The sequence below is a fragment of the Lingula anatina genome, chromosome 2, assembly GCF_051362555.1.
Source record: "Lingula anatina isolate TDL-2025a chromosome 2, LinAna3.0, whole genome shotgun sequence".
Classification (NCBI taxonomy): domain Eukaryota; kingdom Metazoa; phylum Brachiopoda; class Lingulata; order Lingulida; family Lingulidae; genus Lingula; species Lingula anatina.
This window is the reverse complement of record NC_141768.1, coordinates 21,691,436-21,715,303: the sequence shown is the minus strand read 5'-3', so window position 1 is coordinate 21,715,303 and position 23,868 is coordinate 21,691,436. Positions and strand designations below refer to the sequence as shown.

Here is a 23,868-nt window from a genome sequence, read left to right as displayed (position 1 = left end):
GTATAGACTAAACGCGCATGTGCAAAAAGAGTACCATACTCGTGACGTCACCGTAGAAATCACACGAGGTTCTTTTACAGCTGGTTTTCGCAGGACGTCGAAAAAAAGCTTGAAAGACAGGTATACAATGGACGGTGCGAGTAATCATAATTACACACCTGATTCATGGGAACAAAATGAGGCAGGTGATTCCAACGTATCCGAAGGTATGGACAAATCTTTCGCTAAAATGAACGTGAATGCTGCCGAGTTCGTACCAGGTCGAAATGTTCATGCTCGAGAATTTGTTCCGAATTTTGCCACGAACAGTACAGGTTACTCAAAAGGTGAGCTCTTAATAGGAAAATGACACTCGTAACATTAAGGTTTTTGCTTAAAGTCGGATTGCAATACTTTCGTTTTGGACATAAGTTTTGTCGATTTTTAGCAGAACCAGGGAACATTTATATTTACATTTTTGCTTACATACTGTAATACAAGTTATGGTGAAATAGTAAACTAGTGTAGTCAACTTGAGAACGAGTTGAAATTGGGACAAAGTGGCGACTTAATTAGATTTTAAGTAAATCAAAGTTTTTTTTAATTACTAAATGGTCCTACTATTCAACGAAATTGTTTGGATAAAAGGAATTCACCTACAACTGAATTCATATTATCATGACCAAGACTGCATTGGTCTGCATAATCAGCCTCCAGCACTCCTATTAATGATAATTTAATAACTTCTGCTCTAGTCTAAAAGATACTGCTTAGGTAAAAACAACATTTAAAATCTATCACTACTTCTGGACAGGTCTGAATTTTTCCTTCGGCTTTTATCTGTCATTCTTTGTGTCACGCACTGCTGAAATTTATTGAGACATTTGATGATTTTAGGAAATTGATACACCTAACATTATGCTCTCAATTGATTCATGAAGTCCAAGAAACCCTTGCATCCACTTGCTCCTGCTGTCGACAGCATAGTTTGAAGCATGTATAGGTTTCACCATATTGTATTGGCTTCCATACTTTATCTTGCTCAGTACTGTAAACACAGAAAACATGAATAAGAAAGCTTACAACAGGAAAAACAAATTAGTTTTACATCTGTCAATTTATTTATTTATTTTTGTAAAGGGCAATTTCTTATAAGGTAAAATTATTTTCCCTAAGAGGAACAGTAATAGATAATAAAAAGAAAAACATTCAGAACTCAAGAAATGTTATATTGGCTTTTAACACTGGATATCTATTTATTGTACATAGTAAACTAAAGCTGAGTACATTGTAGGAGAGAAGATTTTATAGTTTGATTTAATGGTGTTTTTGCAGTGTTGTGGAATGGATATATATTAATTAAACATACAGGAGTATTTGAGACGGGCATGTTTCATTTTTAAAGGAGCATTGAAAATGGTGAGAATCCATGTTTTGACATGTAGATATACTTTCCCAATATTGCATAACCTTTCCTAAAACACTGCCTTTTTTTGACAGTTGAAACCGAAACAGAAAATATATCACAAGAAAGACAAATGGATGAAAGAGAAGAAACTCCACCAGGTATGTGCATTTAAACTTCTGTAGGCGACCAGATGCTACTGGTTTAAATGTTTTGTAAAAAGTGTCATAACCAGATGACGGTTTTGTTGGGCTAAGTCTTATGTCAGATAAAACCAGACTTCTAATCTGTTATATCTGGTGATCCTTTGTCTTGTCTGCTTATTAACCTTTCAGAACATGTGTGCTGCCTCTTTTGTAAAACAACCACATAATTGTAGTTAGGGGTAAATCAAAACATTTGGTTGACATCTTTTTTGAATCCATTTGACTTCATTCTTTGACATACCAATGCAGGATTCACTCAGGATGGAGTATGTCTCTAAGCCAAAAAGATTATTTTACCCCAATAAAAATTTCAACCTATTCATTGATAAAATTGGTGGGTAAAGCTGAGGATGTTACACCTAATTTTTTCCTTAAATTAGAATATTTAACATTGGCTACCGTTTTCTTACTCAGCCCAGCCCTTTGAAAGGCGGATACAGTTTTTGCCAAGTTGGAAGCATGAGCAGGGTCCTTTGTTTGTATGTTATTTGGCTGGCATATATTGTTGATATAGCAAACATTCCAACTTGAAACAACAAGGATTACTGTTATGAATGTGATGTTATAATGAATTATGTTAATGTAGAATTGTTTTAGAGATATGAATTGATATGAATATCTTTAAAAAATTATATTATTTCATATTCTCAGATGACTGGGCTGCTAAAGAAGACAATTTGGAAGATGAAGATGATGGTGGAGGGGAAGAGGATGAAGATGACGATGAATTAGCAGAAGCAGCTAAACCCAAGAAAAAATCCACAACTGAAGGCCCTCCCAAACCTAAAAAAGAACATGTCAATGTAATCTTTATTGGACATGTAGATGCTGGCAAATCTACAATTGGTGGTCACATGATGTAAGGCTATACGGTCACTGTAAAAGGGTGTATTTGGTAGTTCCAGTAGTGTTTAGTCTATTGAGATGCAAGGACATTGTTGGACACAAGTGGATAGACTTTTTCCTTAGCCTGATATAGCTTTTGATTATAAATCAGTTCTTTGAAAAAAAATGCTTTTAAGTGTGAAATTTAGTATTTGAACTGTTGATCAAATAAACTCACCACAAAGGGTCTTATTTACTATCAAATGTTATTTTTGCTTCTTATTTGATGACATTTTTGTTATGAATATTCGCTCACTAGTACTGCAAAATTTTGTGGAAAAGATGACTCACTGCAAAAACATTTTATCCGTACTTTTGACCAGCTCTTCACAACTTTTGATGATGTCAATCAAAAGTTTTGCTGCAATTATCTTGAAATCTCCTTATTTCAGGTTTTTGACTGGAATGGTTGACAGTAGGACGCTAGAAAAATATCAAAGGGAGGCTAAAGAAAAAAACAGAGAAACATGGTAATGTTTTGCAATTTCTGTATAAAATCTGGCTTTCTATTGAAGTGTAGGGTGCACTTGCACTATTTAAGTGCTGGCAAATGATCATAGATGAATAAATCAAATTTTTAATATAACGAAATTTATTTTCTGTCATATGTATTCCTTATTACTGTATAGGTTAAAATAATTGATTGAAAGTTTATTTGCCATTGTAAAACAACCGCATAAGTTTCTGGGGTAGCGCTAACACTTGCCAATTTAGCCAAATGCTAAAACTGACTGAAATTGGCTAAAGCAAAAGGGCTAGATTTGACATGTTTTAGCCAAATTATAACCATTTTGATAACAAATTGACAAAAATGTGGTGATATGGCTAAGCGAAAAAAATTGCTAGCGCTACCCCAGAGTTTATATGTGATTATTCATGGTCTGTATAGTTTGTTTTTCGTTTTAGGTATTTATCGTGGGCATTAGACACCAATTCAGAGGAAAGAGAAAAGGGCAAGACGGTGGAAGTAGGCAGAGCATATTTTGAAACGGAAAAGAAACATTTCACAATCCTAGACGCCCCTGGACACAAAAGCTTTGTGCCAAACATGATTGGTGGAGCATCACAGGCTGATCTAGCAGTTTTGGTAAAATAAAGTCTTGTGTTCATCAGACGGAGTAAAGAAGTAGTGGTCATTGCTGTTGAACAAGAAAAGATGTTTCACTGGTGACAAGCAGAGATGATATAAAGCCAGAAATTGATTGTGTTTTGTAATGTTTACCAATAAAATTTATGTCTGTTCTAAGGTAGAACTGAGGGCTTTTTTTCCAAATATCATAAAATGTGTAGGTTGGTAATTTTTATCATTCCCATCATAACAGTGAAATCATAACAAGTCAAGTTTCCATCACAGAAAAGGAAGATGCTGGTATCAAATTTACATTATTTTTCCATCTGTATATGCAGGTCCATGTTTGGAAGTAAAAGAATATTGCTATCCACAAAAATTTAACAAAAAAGTATTTAGTGACAAACTTTTTTATCACTCTCAAAATTGGATTGTAATCTACTGCAACAGTATTTTGTACTCATTTTGATCACAATATAACCTTAAGAGTTATTTGTTTCAGGTAATCTCAGCTAGGAAGGGAGAATTTGAGACAGGATTTGAAAGAGGTGGTCAAACACGAGAGCATGCAATGTTAGCCAAGACAGCAGGAGTCAAACATTTAATAGTCCTTATCAACAAAATGGATGACCACACAGTAGATTGGTCAGAGGCAAGGTAAGGAAAGTTAGAAAAGGATTTTTTTTTTTTTTTTTTTTTTTTTTTTTTTTTTTTTTTTTTTTAGGCAACCTATGGTAGGTGACCCACGACTACACTGCCCCAGTGCTGGCCATCATTGGCTAGGCAAGCAAGTTTGGTCGCTGGTAGACCTGAATCGTCCTCCAGCTGATCCACATGTTCTCATTGGATGACCATGCTTGAATCTCCCTGTTGACTCTCCCAGTAACAAACCCAAAAGCAGGTTCATCATCATGCCTCAGTAGATGCCCCACCAGTTTCAGTCAGCCAACCCAGATCTTCTCTGATGTGAGAACCAGCTCCTCATAAAGTTTGTCGTCTTCTGTGCAGCAGACACCCTCTTAAACACTCTTGGCATCCTGGTATATACACCCCTTAGCAATTTTTCCATTGCCTTTGTGAGTGTCCAAGCTTCCAAATTGTATAGTAACACTTATTCTACTGCTGCCATAAATAGCCTGATTTGCGCCCAGTGGACAGCTGTGACTTCCATATTTTTTTCAGTCCACACTTGCCTTTTTCTGGTGCTGACATCGTGCTCAGTGCCGATGGTGCATGACCCTAGTCCTCCACTATGTCAAGGGTGTCTCTTGGAGTTGTCTTAATATGTGGGCTTGGCTGGACTTTATATGCAATAACCTTGGTCTTTTTAGAGATGATGTGCAGCCCAAGTTTTGCAGATTCTACCTCCGCACAACTGCATTTATTGACTGTCTATTATAAAACAATTTATGTTGACATGTTCGAGTTTGGTGAAATAATCAATACTGTTGAATTAGGTGAAAAGCATAAATGAAGAAGAGTACTTGAATAAAAAGCATAAATGAAGAAAAGTACTTGTTGAGGGGGGAAAACTTTATCCCATTGTGAAGAATGAAGTACCTTAGAAAAATTTTTCTTTAAAAATGTTAGAAAGTGAGTGCATATGTCTTTATTTACCTTGTAGCAAGTATTTTGAATATTACTGTTTTTCTTTGCAGGTTTAATGAATGTAGAGATAAATTGCTTCCATATCTAAAGAAATGTGGCTTCAATCCCAAAACCGAAATGTTTTTTATGCCTGCGTCAGGCTACACTGGGGCCTTCCTTAAAGAACCTGCAGATGAAAAAATATGTCCGTGGTATAGGTAAGGTTGACATTGTCAATGAAGTTTTTTTTACCATTGTGCAATAAATATAATATGGTAAAATTTAAAAACTGTGATTGTTAAACTTTCCCCAAACAAGGAAAAATGGCAAGCATGCCCAGTGTTGTAGCATGATATCAGTTCAACATTTGCCACAATGCCTGAAAGGCTATACAGAAAGGGAAAAGTCTTCTGAGTTTATCCAGATATTGGCGTGTTAATTCCACTCGTTCCCCTGCAAGATTTTTTTAAAGACCAATTTCATCTCTGTACATAGCTGGTGCATGTTTGATGATGTTTATGGGATTTTTTTCAGGGGTCCTACTTTTATTGAATATTTAGACAATATGCCCAATTTGGATAGAAGTGCTGATGGACCTGTGAGGTTACCAATTGTGGACAGATACAAGGTATTTTTTAAGAATAAAACATTTTATTGTAGTATTTTAATGTGTTAGACAAACTTAAGCAGCTCATTTTTTGCTCAGTGAGAAAGGTAGAGGAGAAAGTGAGATGGTAATGATGAAGTACAAAACTGTATTCTATGTGAAGAAACAGCACGTCAGACTGAACCATTTTCCCTCATCTTGGTTTAAAAAAGTACTTCATATGAAATAAAGAATTGTCATATTACTTGGCTGTGCAGGCAAAGTCTATAACTAAATGTTTCATGAAATTCTCTTGAAGATGGGTCCTCACTGTATTCTTTCAGGATATGGGAACAGTAGTTTTAGGAAAACTGGAATCTGGCACCATTGCAAAAGGCCAGACACTTACCCTGATGCCAAACAAGGTGAGAACATACGTTGACAAGAATTGCCTTTTTGTTCTCATTTTCTAAGTTTGAAGGTTTTTGCACTTTTTTCTTGTAGAAAAATTCTTTTTGTTAAACCATTGGGTAATATATGTAGAACCAGAATGAGTTGGGCGAAATATGGAAAACATTTCTTATTTTCTGCAGGCTTATTGGAAACTAATATCGTTGGTAAATTTACCATGCAAGAGTGAGTCCAACTTAAAAATCATAGCATCTCGGTTTATATTGATGTAGAGAGTGTGAAACTAAACAGGGGTGAGATTTTTCTGGCTATCAGTGGATGTCAGACTTTATGGGAACCAAAAATGCCATTGATCTATGCTCCCCGACCCCACACTGTATTTTTCAACTTTTTTTTTTACTAAATGGTAGTCTCATCCAAAACTGTAGTGAATATATTTCAATCACTTCATCACCAGGTCAGTGTTGATGTGTTGATGATCCTGTCAGATGAAGAGGAAGTGGAAAGTGTTCTGCCAGGAGAAAATGTCAAACTGAAGCTTAAAGGAGTGGAGGAAGAGGACGTGTCTCCCGGATTTGTTCTTTGCTCACCTGAGGATCTGTGTAACACAGGCAAAAGATTTGATGCACAAGTGAGATGGTGTATTATTTAAGGGTTGTCATGAAAAATAATCAAGAAATCGAAATAATCTGAAGAATAGGTTATTAAGAATGAAGGATTTGCTAGAGTGAGGTCAAATGGCAGTTTTGTTGAGTTGGGTTGGGGCTCAAAGACGAATATGATCAGAATGTCTTTGATGACTTGGAGTTTATCGTCTTCAAAATCCGAAATAGCTTGGCTATGAAAATATATTGATACATAATACATTTCAGATGGAATTTTTCTTAATTTGAAATAAGGATACTGATACTGTCAAGGAGTAATGATCAAATTAAATGTTTGTAGATTTGTCTTTATTCTTCTTAAATTTAATTTGTATTTCTGTATTTTTGTAGGTTGTGATATTAGAACATAAATCAATTATTTGCCCAGGCTACAGTGCAATTGCCCACATTCATGCTTGTGCAGAGGAGATTGAATTCAAAGTGAGTTCTAAATTACGTACTTGGCATTATTAAAATACACTAGTCAGAAAGTAATTTTGATTCCAATTTATGTGCATTTTACATTTGATTGGCTTACATATCTGAAATACACTCGATCAAAAAAGTTTGGAAACGTGAAAATTTTGCTCAATAATTAAAAAAATATGCTCTGAAGTGGAAAAATCTATTGTGTACATAAAAATTATCAACTGGTGGGTGCATTATCCATTTATATTTGGTAATAATATTTACCCAGCTCATATGGCTATTTTATAATAATTCAAAATAACAATGTTTCCAGACTTTTTTGGTCTGGTGTATATTGAAATTGATTACAAGTTGTAATATATCGTAATAAGTACCAAGGGATAAAGATCACACACACACACACACACACACACACACACACACACGACAAAAGGTGAAGCTGCTCAACTATTAAATTGTGGATGTGTCCATCTTGTGTATAACACACCCTTGCACACTACTCACCTTCTGCTAAGTTGTAAGTCAAAGCAACAATTTCCAGTTGGTATACTTTTAGTGTCTAAATTCTGATCTTTACAAAGATTAAGCACTGCACCCACAGTGATGCAATAATTTGTGACCAACAACAACTCAAACGACACTCTTAATTTGCACCATTTACTAGAAATAATTAAGATGGGCATCTTTCTTGCACACCTGTGATATGTATTATTCTATTGTCATAAAACATATCACTGCCGTCAGAGATACACCTTTTAATCATAATGTGAAGTATATATGTATATGGTTTCATTAATTTTTTTAGGATCAGACTATCAACAATTTTCATAACATACATTTAGGGTTTTTTTTTACAAGTTTGTAAATAACAATGTATTATTGATAGATAAACATCTCACATTAAAACCATTGTGAGGTCATTTTGCTTCAAATATTTGACTAATTCCCCAAACTTTTTACTTTGATATATTAAAATCTCCATCCAGTTACATATTGCCATGTATTTGGGTCGAGGATAATTTTCAGTTTGTGTGAGTGCGAGCGCACAGACACACACACACTCCCACTGATGAGCCATTTCGTTATATCTGTAATTAAAAATATATATATATATTTCAAACTGAAGATATTTGGACAAAAAAAAATAACGGAAAAAACAAGTGAAAAATGAACTTCTGTTTGATCCGAACATTCACATATATATTTAAACCTTTTACAGGTATTGATGTGTTTGATTGACAAAAAGACTGGTGAAAAGAACCAGATGAAGCCTAGATTTGTGAAACAGGACCAGATCTGCATAGCACGTCTAGAAGTATCAGGAGGAGTAATTTGTTTGGAACCCTTCAAGAAATTTGCACCAATGGGAAGGTTCACCCTAAGAGATGAGGGTAAGGGTGATTGGTCAACATTCCTAATGATTGCAGAATTTAACTGTGCAAACTATTTTGTTTTGTTAATTTGACAAGTGCTAATTTTTGCGAAGTCCTGTGTAGATATCAGGGTGTTCAAACCATACTAGCTTACTACTTATTTGTGATGGCTCTGTTGGTGATATAAAAAACTGATGTAATGTGTTAATCAGAAAATAGGTAAATGACTATTGTAACTCAAGTATATAAACAACGTGAACTTTGCATATGTCTGTAGTTCTTCCAGCTACTGAAAAAAAAAGTTTTCTTCTTTAAATATTTCAGGAAAAACCATCGCAATTGGCAAAGTCTTGAAGATTGTAGAATAAATGAACTGTAAAGAAGTATCCAAGCAATTCAGCTCAACAACTTGCTTCAGTCCAATTAACTGAATGAAACAGTGCGCAAGGATTAAATGATGGAATTATTTCCAGGAAGTTTTGTTGTAGTAGCAGTATGAATAGGTTTATAATAAGGAAAAAAGAAACAGGACTTGGCTGACAATTGGTGTGGAATATCCCCTGTGTTTTCTTAAAGAGCAGTCACTACCTCTACGCTGACAGTTAATTTGCCAAAATCAAATTAAAAAGGTTGTATGGAATTCCATTCCCAAAACTCTTTAGGTATTGGTGCTAGTTGCATTTCTTGGACTTCTTTAAGTATATACACAAGTACATCCTTTCAGGTTAATTTTGGGCTTATTACAAATTTCAGATCGAGTTGTATAGTTTAATTTTTTGCTTAACTGGCAAGATGTTAGAGGAGTAAGATATGAAGATTTGTGGACAGCAAAAGCTTGTCAGCGTCTCACATTGAGGCGTATCTTATGAAATTCTTACATTTAAAGGCTGTCAAAAATGGCACAATGTTAACAATTGGTTCTATTCCTTTTCATTGTGATTAGACGACATTGAACAGCTAGAGCCTATGCCTTAAAAATTGCAGTAAAGATTTCCTTTGCTTATGAAAGATAGCTCCTTATTTAATATGTAGAATTGTTTTTCATTCTAACATTTGTCCATATCATCGAAGTTACCTGATGACTCTAAAATACTGCTAGTCTGGTGTTCTCTGCTGCTGAGACTGAGAATTCAGCACTTGGGCAGGTTTTGTGTGAATATTTTTCTTGGAAGTATTCAGTGTTTGCTTGAGAGATAATTTATTTTGCAAGAGAGGAAAAGTGCAAACTACCCAAGGTTTGAAAAAATTTCCCCGTGTGGTGGGAGTGACAGCAAAGCATTAAGAATGAAGCAGTGGTATTGCTTCATGCAACAATGACTACAACACTGAAGTTACGCTGTTCATTTATAAAGCTTAATCAGTAACTGTTGAACGGAATTGAGTGACAATTATTATGATTTACTGAGACTGAAAGCAATATGGTATCAGTCTAAAGCTGTATAATATCGCATTGCAAAATATAAATTCAATTTCCATGACTGAAATTGAGAAATTTTAATAAAAAAATTTTTGAATGAATGGTTTTGCTCTTAAGTTGAGGAAATGTGTTTCTCATAACCAAATTCTTAATTAATTTACATGATAAAATATTTTACTTTCCCTTTTATAAAAATACAATATAATGCATAGATACTGTAGAGATATTGCCTGTTGTGTGACCATGTCAAATGCAAGTAGAACTATAATTTAAAAATACAAAGAAAATCATCGGTATTATACACTTCAGGATAACACTGACTTCGGAAAAGATTTAAATAAGATGCTTATATCTTTGCTTTCATAATAACTCATGGTAACAGACATCCTCAAAATCTTGGGTGGGGTGGAGGGGGGGGGGGGGGGAGAAAGGGCAATGCAACCCACCAATATTAACTAAATAGATTATACGTGTCTGCATTTGAAGTTGTAAAATAATTAAATTTATCTGTAAATAGAGTTAAATAACAGCCTGTGCTACACCAGATACATATTTCACTTACATCTTAACACATTGTACCAGCAATGCGTACATTATAAACCCATCCTGGGTAACAATTTTTCAATCAATTCATTATTAAAGATCAATATTAACAAAAAGCGATTAGTTAACAGCACATTTTACCCTTGACCCATATAACTTAAATGTCCAGTAGTCTCTAAATATATCTTTAAATAATATTTTCTGGAATCTTTAAAACTGAACCACTACTCTCAATTAACATTAGGTGTCAGAAATTGCAGTATACCACAGCTGCAAGTTCAAAGGTTTCTCATAAAACCGGTGTACTGACAGTAATTTTCATAAATGAGGAATCTTTTCAAAAGTGCAAAAAGTGTTACCGGTTTATTTTTGTTAACCCAACAGCAATGATGAATATAATTTGCCTTCTGGGCATGCTCATAAAATTAGCTTGGAAGGATAAAGGTAAGGTTAAATATGATACCTCTTGCTTAACGACATGTTAATCCTCAATTTTTTGGCTACTTATGGAATCTTTAAGAAATAAACTGCTGCAACCTATTCTCTATTTAAAAACTATCATAACCATTTATCTTGCTCTATAATCTTTGTATTTTTGTAATATATCTTCACGAATGACATGACATTCATATAGATATATTTGTAGATGTAAGTTTCTTTCTAAACAATTCAAATTTCTCAAATGTCTACAATAAAAATTTGGATTTGTAGGTAATATAGGTAATAAAACTTTTTTCAATATTTTTAAAATGATATTTAAAAAATTATATAAACTCTACACCTTCAAATTTGAAATTCCCTATTAATGTTTCATCTAACAATATATCCCCATCAATTGTAAACACCATTATGTAAGACGCTATTTTTCCTTTCACTTCCTCAGATTTCAAGGCAACTATAAGCCTATCTTCAGTTCCGGGGATGAATTTAAATGAAGAGAAGCCATGGGTAGGGTTCAATTTACCCACTCGCCTCAGTTCTATATTTTTAAAATCTTCATCACAGATTAATAAAATATTTGTACCACGGCTTTCATCAGCCACTTCATCATAACGTTCATGACTAGCACGACGAGGAAGAAAGAACCACTTTTTATGTATATTACTCCACATTCCTGATTCATGGATCATGTAACCTGCAAGAAAAATTGGCACAATATTAATTTTGTTAAAGGTGATAAGTATAATACAGAAAACAAATGCTTGTGAAAAGTGGGATAAGTTTGGATATATTATACATACTTAGTTTGCACTTACCCAAATTTTAATAAAAGTGAAATACATTTTACCAATCAATCAATATGAAATTGCAAATACATCTAAGTATAGCATTGAAACAAAATGTAAAATGCCTTTTAACTCATCGTAGTTTATAAAATAGATAAAATACATCTGCATATTGTTAGTTTTTATTATTCAAAGTTTGGCAATTTAAAAGCAAGACATTATCATACCTGGGTAGTCTATGTTAGCCTTACGTCTCATTGCATTATAATTTTTATGCCAGTCCAGGTGCTTCACTTCTCCCTTATAACCAATGCTTTTTACCCACTGGGGGTTGAGGTTCTGCACTTCCCCTGTGATAGTGGTCCACTCTTTGCCAAGACCACCAACATACAGAGATTCATCTTTCACTGTAGCCCACTCGCACTTGAAACCTGGAAGAAAATACAGCAAAAGAATCAAGATCTTCCCTTGTTTTTACTAAGTATTTAAAATTAAATGGTGACAACCAAACATTAACCTTGTGGCCAGAGTGTTCACTTCAGAATGGGACTATGGGTTCAACCTGTCCTGGTAAAACACAAGTCATAAAAAGCACCTGCTGTCTCCCTGCTTGGCACTCAGCACTTCAGGGTTGAAGCAGAGGTTATGTTCCTGGTCAGACAGTGAAGGATATGGTTCATATGCTAGATTTCAGCACCTCATACAGCAGCTGGGCTGTATTCTCCCCAGGGAGGCGAGAATGTCTACACCCAGTTTGTATCAGGGCCAAAACTAATGTAAACCACACAGAGAAGCATGTGAAGTGTGGTATATAAGAATAAGAACTGAACTAAACTTAATTTTTACAACTTAAATTATCATTACAACTATTTAACTAAAAGCAGTATACTTACATTTATTTTTTAACTTCAAGAAAGAATAATCAGTTTAAAAAATATTCATTTTAAGTATCAAATCATGCAAAATGAAGCCAATTATTGTGTATAGATAATATATAATTTGTTCCTATATGTGAAAGTGATTGCCTGCCAATTGCTTATTGTTAGACTACGGAAGGTGTGATCCATGTAATCTAATCAAAACATTTTACATTCTAATATCTTTATATTTTATGAATGTAAACTGAACTCAATTACATGTCATATTAATTCTACCTTTAGCTGTCATTCCATTTCCATCTGTGAGCAATACCCAGGGCACGACCTCCTCTCCATACACCTCATATATGACCCCTGTCCGGTCATCTACTGTATATAACTTGCCATTAAACACAACTAGGTCCGAGAGCTCCATGCCCCGCCCCCCCTGGGCCAGGCCAGATTTCAATGTCAGTTTATCAGCATCCCACTGGACACTTGCTCTGCTGTGGTCCAAAGACAATGACAGGTATCCCTTTTGTAAGAAACTTATCCATGTATTTTGTTTTTTTCGATGCTTAGAAGCTGTGTCCAAGTCTGCTATTATTGCAATACGGAATTTAATCTCCTTTTCTGTCCGTATAGGTTTTGATAATGGATAAGTGCTGTTGTAGAGAGTCTTTATTTCCCCAGTTAGCTCATCCATACATAAATGATGTGGTGGACTTGGAAATAACATGAAGAGAATTATCACAATGACAGTGGATGCCATGACGGTAGCTGCTATTAATACTTTAGGTTTTATATGCACAGAGGCTCCTATGCGATACGGGGTTGGAGCTTTTATTGCTTTCATCCAGTGATGAACTGTGGAATTGCTAGGGAAACTGGATGACCTGTGCATCTTCATTGCTATACGTATTGACCGTCAAATACCTGAAATATACCAAATGGGGCAATAAAATCAGCAATTTGCATGTATAACAACATATTTCTGAAAACAAATTAAATAGCCACTATATGTGTTACCATACTGTACCTGCATAATATGGAAATTTATGCATATTATCAAGCAGTAAATAAGCCAAACATGGGAAGTCTAACTACCTACATGTACATATTAAAATGGCATGTTAGTGAATCAAAAAACTTTAAAATGGCATGTTAGTGAATCAAAAGAACATAAGTAGACATGAAAGCGCGGATGTGAGTTAATCATATAATCAAGTCAGAGGTATTGACTGCAGACATTTGTATCAAAAAGCACTCTTTGTTTGTTTTTGCAAACTACAAGAAATGGCACCCCATGAGTATCAATTTCTACATTTTTTCATTGCCTGCCGCTTTTGGACTACTGCATAGGGAACTGACCTGTGCTGTCACATGAATAAAATCAGCTGGAACTACCACGAGTGATGTTTTGGCAAACTAAGAAAGGTCAAAACAAACATTTAAAAAAAACATTTTTACTGAATTTTATGAAAAAAAAATTGGCAAATTGCAGCCAGAGAAAATATATGCCTACTACATATGCTTATTACTCTGCTGGGAGACCCAGTGTAAGTTTTCCCAGCATTAAACTAATAATATATTTCCTTCGGTAAACAGTACTTTTCTTTGAATAATCAACATATGCAGAAGTCTATTTTTTTTTTTTTTTGTATTCTTTTGTGGATGTTTCACTTCACAGCAGCCTAGTGGTAGACACTGCAATGAACCTTACCTTATTCATCGCTCTGTTGTTGGGAAAACTGGTTGGCTTTGCAGGAGTGTGCGAGTTGAGGAGAGGAGAGTTAAGACAAATCTTTGAGAGCTCCCGCATTGCGGTGGATGCACAAGCTGGTCATCATTTTAGACTTTTTGAGGCCTTTGCTTTAATGACTGAGCACATCCAGTAATTATCACTGTCTCAGAAATTGTAGACAGCAGTGCTAACTCATGAATTTCGTCCTATGACTGGCTACCTGCTCAGGCCTCATAAATGATAGTTGTCATTTTCTAATACCACCCACAGATCTTTTAGCACAAATGCCCATATTAACCACCAAACCCACGAATTAACCAGCACACCATAAAAGTATGTTGGGTATTACTAGTAAAAAAGCATTCATATGGGAATGGTTTTGGAATAGCCTGGATAAATCAAAGAGTAGGGGATGAAAGTTCATTTGTAAAGGAATTTCATCAGATGTGCATGGACAATGACTTCCAGGGGTGGTATGACGAAATGTCTAACCATATGAAACTAGATATATAGGCCCTATGAGTTATTTAAGCATGATCTCATTATTGAGCCATATGTTACAGTATTTGATAAAGCTAGTTTTAATTGTATATCAGTTAGATACTAAAATCATCAACTTGAAATTAAAAAAAGGCAGACATAGTAAGTCTAGGGATCAGAGAATTTGTCAGTGTTACAAATTGGGAGGAAGTCGAATGCAAAAGACATTTCTTGTTAGAAAGTCCTCTATTTAGCAACTTAAAGGATAATTTCTTATCGGATATTTGTAATTGGGAATTGGGTTCACATGAAATATTTATCATATTGATGAAATCAAAAAAATATTATAAATTTGCGAAATTTGCGAATCATTTGACAACAGAAATAAGAAGAAAGTCGTTATTCGAAGTGGACAAGGGAGATGTATAATTATAGAAATGAATGATTTTCAAATTATTGTAAAAAGGTTCGCAGGCCTTATCATACAGTGAAATAAACTAAATTAATTATACTATTACTACCATTTATAAATACTAGTTGAGTTACAAATGCTCTGACAAAATGATTGAAATTACAATGAAACTTTCCTAAGCTGCACGATCAAATAGGTATATTTCATCAATAAAGAAACCCACCTCTGTTATCTTTTGTAAGTTTTTTGGAAATGCTAGTATTTTCCATTAGGTTTCATTACACGATTTTTACGGTTCTCGACACATACAGTATGAGGCCGCATACTGAGACGTGTCGTAAACTGGTAATCTCCGGAACTAACTGCGGGACTAGCATTTTATATCTAACCTTTATGAAAGTTCACGTCAATCATTAACGCACAGTTTTTTTTTTTTTCCAAATAATCTTTTTATTTATTCACGACTGTGATAAAAGTTGAAAAGTTACAAGGCAATTACCCTCATCAGGGGTGGACGCAGGATTATTTGAAAGAGAGGGGGGGGGGGGGGGGAGGGGGGCTTGGAGCCCACACCTGTTTGACGTTTGGAACTTGGCTTAACGTTAGCACCCTGAGCTTCAGAGCTAACTTGACACTAACCTTTTCACTGTAGCCTATCTCCATCGTGTCAAGTAACCTCTGACAAAAATAGTTTGACCTAGTTTATATAAGCCAATCAAATCCATGTTTCAAAATTTTTCACCAAAGTTTGGTGAAAACGCTGATTGGTTGACCGTCAATCGGCAATCCTCGGCTGATTCCGCAAGCTCCATACTAACAACATAGTTATTGTCGAGTGCGGAGACATCCGAGTAGTTCCGAGTGTATTACCGTACACAAAGAAAGCAAGGCGAGTGACTACGAAAAAGAATGTGTTAAGTTATCTCTTGATTCTTTGCAAAATATGAGTAAATCGGAATTGAAACCATAGGGTCTAGCAGTTTGAGGCCCTGCATCATTATCTACTGAGAGACGATGTTATTTGCGTGCTGCCCACAGGTTACGGCAAGTCCCTGATATTCAGCCTTATCTTTAATTGGTCCGGATTTGAACAAAGCGCGCTTTGACTCGTTCGCGTTCATTGGCTAGATCGTTTAATGAGTCATTGAGTGCGGGCTTTTAAATTTGATTGGCGGGCGGCGGAGGCAATCGAATCTGGTCAGAGGTTACTTGACACGATGGAGATAGGCTACAGTGAAAAGGTTAGTGTCAAGTTAGCTCTGAAGCTCAGGGTGAACGTTAGGGGCTTTCCGTTAAATAAATCTAGGAAAATTCAAAGGCAAAGAATGAACCTTGATGGTTTGCCTAGTCTATAGGCCTACAAAAAATCGGTCATTTATTTTAATATAACGTACGGTTCACTTATTCATTTATTTATTCAACATTTAATTCATTAATTCATGTATTAGTTTATTCATTTAGTCTTTGCATTAAATTTATTCATATTTGCCTGCTTCTCTTTTTTTCTTTTAAAATGTTTCTTTCTTCTAAAAAAAGGCCCAATTGTTTCTTTTTGTACATGTATTATAATATTTTTATTTGACCAAAAAGACACTGTTAAAAAATTTTTTTTTTTTACCTCAAGCAGAGGAGGTTGGTGTAGTCTCAGTGGTAGATTTGGAGGGGGGGTCAGGGGAGTAGTTACATCCGTACTATACGGGAGAAAAGAATTCCATTTTTTTCCTTTGTTATGTTACATCATTTGAACAATGGAAAACCTATACCGGACAATGGGGATGTTTACAAAATAAACAAACAATTTTTTTAATGTAAACAAACGAGACTCCCTATTTTTGTTTACGTTTTACTATGGTAACGGATGACGTCACAGAACGGGCCTGGGCATGTAGGAGATTTTAAAGAATTACTAAGGAAAAAGGCACAATGTAGTGATAAACAAGTAAATTTGTAAATAAAACATGATTTTATTGAAATACATAATTGCATTGTAAGTTGATCATAGTGAACAGTTGTATATACACATTAAAACATTAAAACAATGTACATAAATGTCTAATTTACTAAAAGATAATAATTATGCATAATGCAGTGCAAAGTGAGTATAGTGAATCTATCAATTACATGCACAGATTAAAACAGCAAAACAATGTATGTACAACAAAATGAAAAATGATAAATATATAAACAACACTACTCGGCAATTTATGAAAGTTAATAGCCGTATGGTAGTGTATCAAATGAGTCTTGCTGAATGACACGTTTAGTGTACACAACCCGGTAAACTTTATCCTCCCTTTTAGAGAGCAGTTCTTTATTCAGAGTGTCTCGCACAATTTTATGATGTGTAGTTGTTGACACCTCTTTCGGACCTATACCGTGTACCATGTTACGTAAAGTCTCATAGTTCACTATTTGTGAGGTTTCATAATTCAGTGAGATACCCCTCACTTTACAAATTGTCTTTCCCTTTGCGGTAACGTATGCGTAGTTTTTCGGCCCGCCCGACACGAAGGTGGTGATGTGGTCCCCCTCATCTAACTCATCGGTGAAGTCGCCAAGGTAGCTGCCCATGATGGTATTTAGGTAGGCGTTGGTTTGTGCACTGCCATCGTCCAGGAAGATGATTGAGTCCGTGTCAAAGTAAAGAACGTTTCGATCCAGGACCTCTATGGCGCTGTAAAGAACCATACGAGCGTGGGCGGTGGTGTACGCGGCTATGACGACGTTGGTCTTATCGGAGCATTCATTAAACTCAGATTGGTGTTTGTAGTGTACCTCCACCATATCATCGGTTAAAAACATCACGTTGGTGACATCGACGGATTTGTTCAACAGCAGTGCAAAGTACTCGTCCACCTCGGTGACGTATTCGGACTGTGTCATGTTCATTCGTTGACCGAATTTGCCTGAAATAACAAACATAAAAAATAATAACATAACTATGCGAGTAAGGATAGTGAAAATGCACGGATGAGAAGTACTGTAATATTGTATGATGTGAATAAACAAGGTGTAAACATAATAAAGCATCAAGGACAGATGTAATATGCAAATGTACGTACGATGTTATTACCATTATTTACGGTGAATGACAAATACAAATATTGGAATCATGCGTGAACCTCAGACATAGTGTATGTAATAAATGAATGCTACCTCTGTTTATACGTACCCCAAAAGCTGTTAAGCATCAGTTTAGACAATGCCCTCAGACCTGGGTTCTTCTTAATTTGGTTAGGGTCTAGTCGAATGCCCTCTTTGGTGAAGTAAGAAGCAATGTAGTCTCTTTTGAGCTGTGGTGTCGTGCACTCTGGTGGATAGCCGCTGGCCTCTTGTTTGAGCTTGAGAAATGTATTGATATAGTCAGAGAAAAGACCCCCCGTTTTGGTGATTGGGTTGTATTCGCTAACATGATCATAATGCCAGACCTCGTGCATTTGTTTAATCACATAGCCCTTGGAAACGGCCTTTTTTAACTCGACCGTAACCCATGTACCTGTCATACATCGCTCTTCTTCGTCATTATGCTCACACCGTGACTGCTGCAGTGTGTCAGCGCATGTGCGACAAAGAGGAAATGTTAGTTTCCCTTGTGATCTATAGGGAAGGACAGGATGATAAAGGCCGTGAGGAGGAAGAATAGTACATTTGACTAAACCTTCATACTCGCTAAGAGGACCAAAGTTTTCGGTTATGATGGTGGGGTGACAGAGGGGGTATGGTTTGTATTTGTTGACATATGGATATAGACTACACACGTCAATGTAACGTATTTTCTGTCCCTGATCTGCCTGACAAAAAAGCTTGACTGCGTTCGTCCTGCCCCCGTAAAAGGCTTCACGAGGATCAATACAATCGACAACGTTCACGCTATCCACTATTTCTTTCACGCCAGCATCCTCCCGTATGACCCTGTCAAACTCACACTCCCATACCTCTATGTAGTTGAAACCTAAAGACTGAAGCGCATGCTTCTTATCCACCGTCCTTTCTAACAACTCACCCATTGTCATCAAATTGACATTGTTGATATTGTAACTGTTGTAACATTTTGGACACCCATGCCAAAAACACCCCTGATACTCGTAGACAGTGTTAGTTGTTGACGCCCAACCATCAACGACAAACTTTCCTATTTTCTTTTCTCCCTGATTATGAGCATGCTGTATAAAGACATTGTCACGCTCCGCCCTATACCGCAACCATTTAGCTGCTTTCACGGACGTTTTGTTTTTCGGCTTATAACCCTGTGCTGGAATAATGCCGATCGTGTTTTGCATAAGAAATAAAGATCTGAACACAACATTGCATGCGCTGGCTATAGTGATAGATCTGTAAAAAACATCAATTTCCACACCATTCGCAACTGTTATATCAAGCATCAATTTCCTGAATCGGAGACATGCTTGCCGAAGAATGGTGACGTCCATGCGGCAGTATATGAGTATTTCCTTTTGGAAATCAAATATATAGTTTTGACTAACCTGATCATTGTACCATGCCAAAAATTTTTCTCTCGCACCGGTAGACATTGAATCAGAGCCATAGAAATTAGTGGCGGGCATTTTACCCCTATAGTCTTGGTTTTCAGGGGTATTAAAGAAGTGGGGGAAGTAGCCCTTTGACAGGGATTCATCTAGACCAAATGCAGCGGGAAGTTTGTTGAGTGCCATGGGGAGGAAGCTGTAAGAATCAATAACGGTTATATCGCCCACCTTAATAGAAAGCACCTTGGCGCCCCGTAATATCACCTCAGGAACGATACATTGGTCTTTGAGCCATTTTAAGAGGAAAAAACCATCATAACCAGACATGTTGTGTGCCAACAATATAGCCCCATTATGTATGATCATATCCTCCTCGTTATTCTCACATTCATACTCAGCACCATCAAAACATAACGATGCTCCAGGATTCATTCGTTTACTGCGACCTCCTTTGTTTTTTCCTTTCCTTTTCCTTTTACCTTGTGCACGTTCAAAACTCTGATCTTCAAATACCCATTTGCAAAATTCATCAACACACGACGGCCCCTTAAACACATGTTCATTTTTGCCACATAGCTCACATGTACTAGTGGGGGTTACGTCTAAATTTAGACAGTGATGACATACCCTGTGAGCAACCACTAGATTAGGGGTATGAACATGCGATGGCTGCGCTTCAAAATCAAAAAATATGAAAGGGCGTTTTGAACCAGGTTTAAACTTACCAATGAAATTGGCAGCAGGATTCTCATCGATATACATAAGTAAATCGTCATCATCCTCACCAAGGTCATCTCTATCAATTTGCATGTAACATAAGTGACCGTCTTTGACGTACTTATTACATGACTTGCACTTGTAAGTGTAACACACATGTTTTTCTTCCCTTTTATGATCGACAAATTTAGTGCACTTTTTACAAAGAGTAAATCGTCGGCAGGTTGACCATTTACCTTGTTCGGGTACAAGTGTATGATTTCTAAAACAGCTGTCAGAGAGGAAATTTCTGCTACACTGATCGCAATGACGCCAATTTTCAAACTTGCATGACGAATCCTTTTTACACCTCTCGCAATATTTTTCGCACGAATGGTCACCCATGTGATCAAAACCTATATTGCATTCCGTACAATAGTACGCTCTACCCATGAAACCTGTTATCGAAGTTATGACATCATAATGCCCCTTATGATAAAATAAAAACAGCTCCTTCAAAGCTGAAGGTCCTTTATGAATTAAACTCATAAAGTGATCTCCAGAAAACACAGATATTTGATAATTACTCAAATATGACTGAAACTGTTTAATTTCAGGGACACCACAAGGACCTAACGGTACTCCAGCTCTTGTATGCAAGTCTTGGGCTCTTTCTAATTGTTCACGACAACGGTTATCAACGATTGTTGCATATTCGGGGTCATTATCTGCTTTGGCCATAGCTACAACCAATGCACGCGCTAAACACAACTGATCTCCCGCCCCGTTACGTATTTGAATGACTGAACGCTTTGCGTGGAGAAAGCTCTGCAGACCCATAGACCCTCTTTTTAATCTTGCTCCACCAGGGCGTGGCATACTGACATGACACACAGTTAAAATAATAGATGCGTCGAGTCTAAACTCCTCGTGAGACTGTAATACTCTTATCAATTCGTCCAAAAAGAGATCCACTGTAAATTCAGATACCCTCGTGAACGCTATTGATATGGGATACTCTAACGTGTCAGATTGCAAGACAATTCTGACCAAATCATGAGGAAGCATGTTCTGCACTAAGTCGTCAAATATGTTTTGGAAAAGCTCACGTAGGAACGGGATCATAGAATTTAAACTTCTATTTTCTAAATGGGAGAATGTGAGCTGATAGTCCGTGTTTACAGTTGAAAATTTTTTCATGCGCCGTTCATTGACCCGTCGCAGATTATAAAACCTTCTATAATCTAACCCCATCCCGAGTTCACCTTCGAACTGATCTACATGATTTACCAGCTGATCGTCTGTTACATTTGAATCAGCCCATAACTCTTCACCACTCTCATGCTCCGCATTCAATAAATCATCCTCATTACTCATGTCTTCCCACAAATTAGAAACCGATCCCTCAGACTCTGTGTCACCCATGATAAAATAGTGTTAAAGGCACATGTAATAAAAGGAGGGGTAATGTAAGGGGTGAGGGTAAGGAAATCTCAAGCTCAAGCAATAGCCACTGTGCGTGATATCTATAAAGATCAAAAAATCAAATCAGTCCCCCGTTTTCAGACAGCTAAACATTTTAGACACAATGTTAACGATATATACAAAAATTTTAACGTGAATTAAATTGACTGAATGTTCAGTAACTTACATTTTGTGTGCTCCTACACTGGCTCTCCATGGGACCTTCTACAATGTATTGCCGCGACATGCCTCCACAGACGTTAATGCTCAAATGACGCCGAAGCCACGATGTTTAATATTAAGAATAATGAAATAAAACTTTTAACCAATAAAAATATCCCACGTCACATAAAATTACGTATACCATTGTGTTGTTCGCGGGAAAATGTAGGGTGACAACCGTGAGAAAATGCTGTTGATTATTCATATGCCCTGGCCTTATATTGTCCTCCCTGTTCACAGAATCAACACCAGCCTCTTATAATTTCAATGCCACTCTCTTGATGTAATCCCTTACAACAACACGCATGGGTGTGACTACAGTTGTTCTATTGTATCGATTGATACGCGTTTAAATTTCATTACATATTCACACAGCGTTGCACTCAATAAATGTAGTAGTACATAACACAAATCAAATACTATCAATAATATCGTCTTCGTGGGAAATGTTGTTAATAATGTACCTGCCGTACAAATCGAATACTATCAATAATATCGTCTTCGGGGGAAAATGTTGTTAAAAATGTACGTGCTGTGGTCTTCTATTGTACCCCCCGTGTACAGAAACAACACCAGTATCTTTAGTACTTTCAATGTCGCTCTCAACGTAATCTCTTCACAAAAGAATGTGCACAAGCACAATCACACGCTATTGAAAGGCCCATAGGCCCATAGACGACCCTTATAAACGAAGTTGACGTGACCTTAGAGTCATGTCGCTTTCAACTTTTACAAACCTCCAACAAAATCTATCTCCACACAGACGCGCGCGACATGTACTATTGGACATGGGTCAGTTGAAAGCGACATTAACCTAAATGGCTCATGTTACTTTCAGCCAATTAATTTGAAACAGAAGGACCGTCTTAAAACCCTTTATATTTGAATCCTTGAAAATAAAAATATGAGGCCATATAATTATTACAAGCAATTAGCCACACTGTTATCTAGATAGCACTAAATTATGATGGGATTCAAATGAAAAAAATGTTTTGGGACAGCACAACACTGTTTCAAATTAATTGGATTTGACATATAAGAGTTGGCTGAAAGTAACATGAGCCCTTTACGTTAATAGGGTTTCAACTGACCCATGTCCAATAGTACATGTCGCGCGCGTCTGTGTGGAGATAGATTTTGTTGGAGGTTTGTAAGAGTTGAAAGCGACATGACTCTCAAGTTACGTCAACTTCGTTTATAAGGGTCTACTTATTCAGCTGCGAAAATCACACGTTATGCCTATTTCATGTTTTATAACAGTGTCATTTGAGAGACGAACGCGACATGGGTCGTGTCAATCTCGCATCTGTGGAGTTCAGTAAGTGGCGAAAGAGACACAGCCATGTCATTTTCGGCTCTCAAAGCTCTGTAGTAAAAGACGAACTCGGCATAGGCCTTGTCGTTTTCGCATGTAAAGGGGCGTCTAAAAGACGCACGCGTAGGCTCCTATGGGCCATGGTACAAAACGCCCTTTCATATTTTTTGATTTTGAAGCGCAGCCATCGCATGTTCATACCCCTAATCTAGTGGTTGCTCACAGGGTATGTCATCACTGTCTAAATTTAGACGTAACCCCCACTAGTACATGTGAGCTATGTGGCAAAAATGAACATGTGTTTAAGGGGCCGTCGTGTGTTGATGAATTTTGCAAATGGGTATTTGAAGATCAGAGTTTTGAACGTGCACAAGGTAAAAGGAAAAGGAAAGGAAAAAACAAAGGAGGTCGCAGTAAACGAATGAATCCTG

At 36.5% G+C, this 23,868-nt stretch overlaps 3 protein-coding genes across 3 annotated transcripts; 1 reads left to right on the top strand and 2 right to left on the bottom strand.

Annotated features, from left to right (window-relative positions):
- Window positions 1-33: 33 nt before the first annotated feature.
- LOC106152696 (eukaryotic peptide chain release factor GTP-binding subunit ERF3A) lies at window positions 34-10,092 on the top strand. Its single transcript, XM_013526388.3, has 13 exons — window positions 34-326; window positions 1,480-1,545; window positions 2,242-2,449; window positions 2,868-2,945; window positions 3,382-3,562; window positions 4,047-4,201; window positions 5,203-5,349; window positions 5,666-5,759; window positions 6,062-6,142; window positions 6,586-6,759; window positions 7,124-7,213; window positions 8,421-8,592; window positions 8,899-10,092. The coding sequence occupies exons 1-13, from the start codon at window positions 128-130 to the stop codon at window positions 8,940-8,942; spliced, it is 1,689 nt and encodes a 562-aa protein (XP_013381842.2). The 5' UTR covers window positions 34-127; the 3' UTR covers window positions 8,943-10,092.
- Window positions 10,093-10,143: 51 nt separating this feature from the next.
- On the bottom strand, window positions 10,144-15,635 carry LOC106152698 (soluble calcium-activated nucleotidase 1). Its single transcript, XM_013526393.2, has 4 exons — window positions 15,477-15,635; window positions 12,915-13,553; window positions 11,988-12,191; window positions 10,144-11,669 (listed from the first exon to the last, which is right to left on the bottom strand). The coding sequence occupies exons 2-4, from the start codon at window positions 13,525-13,527 to the stop codon at window positions 11,299-11,301; spliced, it is 1,188 nt and encodes a 395-aa protein (XP_013381847.2). The 5' UTR covers window positions 13,528-13,553; window positions 15,477-15,635; the 3' UTR covers window positions 10,144-11,298.
- Window positions 15,636-17,193: 1,558 nt separating this feature from the next.
- Window positions 17,194-22,577, bottom strand: LOC147763472 (uncharacterized). Its single transcript, XM_087005206.1, has 3 exons — window positions 22,088-22,577; window positions 18,426-21,962; window positions 17,194-18,159 (listed from the first exon to the last, which is right to left on the bottom strand). The coding sequence occupies exons 2-3, from the start codon at window positions 21,859-21,861 to the stop codon at window positions 17,465-17,467; spliced, it is 4,131 nt and encodes a 1,376-aa protein (XP_086861332.1). The 5' UTR covers window positions 21,862-21,962; window positions 22,088-22,577; the 3' UTR covers window positions 17,194-17,464.
- Between the last annotated feature and the right edge of the window lie 1,291 nt (window positions 22,578-23,868).

Coding starts and splice junctions, on each gene's coding strand:
- LOC106152696 (XM_013526388.3), top strand. CDS start 128: ATGGACGGTGCGAGTAATCATAATTACACACCTGATTCATGGGAACAA. Junction 2,450..2,867: donor ACAATTGGTGGTCACATGAT/GTAAGGCTATAC, acceptor TCCTTATTTCAG/GTTTTTGACTGGAATGGTTG. Junction 5,760..6,061: donor CAATTGTGGACAGATACAAG/GTATTTTTTAAG, acceptor GTATTCTTTCAG/GATATGGGAACAGTAGTTTT.
- LOC106152698 (XM_013526393.2), bottom strand. CDS start 13,527: ATGAAGATGCACAGGTCATCCAGTTTCCCTAGCAATTCCACAGTTCAT. Junction 12,192..12,914: donor AAATGGAATGACAGCTAAAG/GTAGAATTAATA, acceptor ATTTTCTTCCAG/GTTTCAAGTGCGAGTGGGCT. Junction 11,670..11,987: donor GGCTAACATAGACTACCCAG/GTATGATAATGT, acceptor TTTTTCTTGCAG/GTTACATGATCCATGAATCA.
- LOC147763472 (XM_087005206.1), bottom strand. CDS start 21,861: ATGGGTGACACAGAGTCTGAGGGATCGGTTTCTAATTTGTGGGAAGAC. Junction 18,160..18,425: donor GATGCTTAACAGCTTTTGGG/GTACGTATAAAC, acceptor TTGTTATTTCAG/GCAAATTCGGTCAACGAATG.